The sequence below is a fragment of the Cebus imitator genome, unplaced genomic scaffold (assembly GCF_001604975.1).
Source record: "Cebus imitator isolate Cc_AM_T3 unplaced genomic scaffold, Cebus_imitator-1.0 Scaffold820, whole genome shotgun sequence".
Classification (NCBI taxonomy): domain Eukaryota; kingdom Metazoa; phylum Chordata; class Mammalia; order Primates; family Cebidae; genus Cebus; species Cebus imitator.
In genome coordinates this window covers 15,611-18,550 of record NW_016108135.1, presented here as the reverse complement: position 1 = coordinate 18,550, position 2,940 = coordinate 15,611, and the positions used below count along the sequence as shown (strand labels likewise).

General features: G+C 37.9%; 1 protein-coding gene across 1 annotated transcript in view; it reads right to left on the bottom strand.

Moving 5' to 3' along the window:
* Positions 1 to 411: 411 nt before the first annotated feature.
* LOC108297610 (zinc finger protein 431-like) overlaps positions 412 to 2,940 on the bottom strand; it is a gene marked incomplete at its 5' end in the record, with an annotated part of 8,208 nt that continues 5,679 nt past the window's right edge. The window contains 3 exons of the mRNA XM_037735475.1: positions 412 to 710; positions 1,383 to 1,708; positions 1,793 to 2,274. Of these exons, the coding sequence (XP_037591403.1) occupies positions 521 to 710; positions 1,383 to 1,708; positions 1,793 to 2,274 (998 nt within the window). The remainder of the gene's footprint in view (positions 711 to 1,382; positions 1,709 to 1,792; positions 2,275 to 2,940) is intronic.

The following is a 2,940-nucleotide window of genomic DNA, read 5'->3' as shown; positions in this document are numbered from 1 at the left end:
CTCAGCCTCCTGAGTAGCTGGGATTACAGGCACGCGCCACCATGCCCAGCTAATTTTTTGTATTTTTAGTAGAGACGGGGTTTCACCATGTTGACCAGGATGGTCTCGATCTCCTGACCTCGTGATCCACCCGCCTCGGCCTCCCAAAGTGCTGGGATTACAGGCTTGAGCCACCGCGCCCGGCCTTAAATTTTTTAATTTTGACATAGTTTTGACAAATTTCTATGAAGTAGTTCACTGGTAGTGTCATGAGGTTGCATTGTATCTGTAGATTATTTTGTGTAATAGAAATATTTAACTATTAATAATGCCAGTTCATGAATAATTATTTTATTATGTATTAATTTATATCTTTTATTGTAAAATGTATTCTTGTTATAACCAATATGAAATCTCACCAATATGATTTATTTTATGGAAAGAAAAGTTTGAAGTGTTGTCAAAAGCATTTGTCACATCTTTCTACTTTGCAGAGTTTCTCTCCAGTATGAATTATCTCATGTCTTTTAGGAACTGAGGACTAGTTAAAGGCTTTGCCATATTTTTCACACTTACAGGGTTTCTCTCCAGTGTGGATTTTCTTATGTTTAGTAAGATATGAATACTGGCTAAAGGTTTTGTCACATTCTTCACATCTGTATAGTTTCTCTGCTGTATGAATTCTCCTATGTCTAGTAAGGCATGAGGATAGGGTAAAGCCTTTGCCACATTTTTCACATTTGTGGGATTTCTCTCCAGTATGAATTATTTTATGAGTAGTAAGGTGTGATGACCGTTTAAAACCTTTGCCACATTCTTCACATTTGTAGGGTCTCTCTCCACTATGAATTATTCTATGAAGAGTAAGGTGTGATGACTGTTTAAAATCTTTGCCACATTCTTCACATTTGTAGGGTTTCTCTCCTGTGTGAATTTTCTTATGTCTAGTAAGGTGTGCATGTCGGTTAAAAGCTCTGCCACATTCTTGACATCCGTAGGGTTTCTCTCCAGTGTGAATTCTCTTATGTGTAGTAAGGTGTGAAGGTAGGGTAAACACTTTGCCACATTCTTCGCATTTGTAGGGTTTCTCTCCGGTATGAAATTTCTTATGATTAGTAAGGCTTAAGGACTGTTTAAAAGCTTTGCCACATTCTTCACATTTGTAGGGTTTCTCTCCGGTATGAATTATCTTATGTTTAGTAAGGTGTGAGGACCGGCTAAAAGCTTTGCCACATTCTTCACATTTGTAAAGTTTCTCTCCAGTATGAATTACCTTATGTCTACTAAGAGCTGAGGAATGCTTAAAAGCCTTTCCACAATTTTCACATTTGTAAAATTTCTCTGCAGTATGAACTCTTCTATGTATAGTAAGGGTTGAGACCCAGGAAAAGGCTTTGCCACATTCTTCACATTTGTAGGGTTTCTCTCCCGTATGAATTCTCTTATGTTTAGCAAGGTGTGCGTGTCGGTTAAAAGCTCTGCCACATTCTTGACATCTGTAGGGTTTCTCTCCAGTGTGAATTCTCTTATGTTTAATAAGGTATGAAGATAGGGTAAAGGCTTTGCCACATTCTTCGCATTTGTAGGGTTTCTCTCCAGTATGAAATTTCTTATGATTGGTAAGGTTTAAGGATTGTTTAAAAGCTTTGCCACATTCTTCACATTTGTAAGGTTTCTCTCCAGTATGAATTATCTTATGTCTACTAAGAGTTGAGGAATGCTTAAAAGCCTTTCCACAATTTTCACATTTGTAAAATTTCTCTGCAGTATGAACTCTTCGGTGTGTACTAAGGGTTGAGACCCAGGAAAAGGCTTTGCCACATTCTTCACATTTGTAGGGTTTCTCTCCCGTATGAATTCTTTTATGATTAGTAAGGTGTGAGTACCAGTTAAAAGCTTTTCCACATTCCTCACACTGGTAAGCATTCTCTCTAATATGAACTTGTTTATGTTGACTTAGGTGTAAAAGCATGCAAAATGATTTGCCACATTTTTTACATTTGAAAGGTTTCTTTCCAGTAGGTCTTGTCTTCTGTCTATTTGAATTTAAGAATTTATGAAAGACTTTCACACGTTTATCACAGTGAAGTATTTTGCTTCTGTTAGTTTTCAAACACTGGTTTAGTTCATTATAACTTTCTTTGTGCACATTAAACTTATTCACTCTTTTACAGCCTTTTCTTAACTGTAAATCCTTATGTCCACATTTTCCATTTTCTCTCAGTATTACTTTTTGAAAAGAATCTTTTATTCCCAGCCTTGGCCAAAGGTCTTGGCCAAAATGAGAACATAGAACTGAAAGAAACAAATATAACAAATTACTTCACTTACTAGGCTCAGATAAATATAGGTTACAATTCTAAGCTGTAACATTATAAAAACTACATAAGATAGTATACAAAAATACAAGAGGCCCTAGTTGTTTTTTTTTTTTTTTTTTTTGAGACGGAGTTTCACTCATGTTACCCAGGCCGGAGTGCAATGGCTTGATCTCGGCTCACCGCAACCGCCGCCTCCTGGGTTCAGACAATTCTCCTGCCTCAGCCTCCTGAGTAGCTGGGACTACAGGCATGCGCCACCATGCCTAGCTGATTTTTTTTATTTTTAGTAGAGACGGGGTTTCACCATGTTGACCAGGATGGTCTCGATTTCTTGACCTCGTGATCCACCTGCCTCGGCCTCCCAAAGTGCTGGGATTACAGGCTTGAGCCACCGCGCCCGGCCGATGCCCTAGTTTTTCATAGACATTTATATGTAACAAAAACTAACCAAAATACATCTGAGAAGAAATGATAAATGAGCTAAGTGTTTCAAGTGCCCCAAGTGAGCACTAAAGCCACATAAAAGGAGGAAATAAAAGGAGGGGAGGAGTTTGTTACGTTTACCCAGCACTAGTCTTAATTTTTTTTTTCTGTTCCCTGCCCCTCCCACCACAGTCCCTTAAGTTTTTTTTTTTTTTTT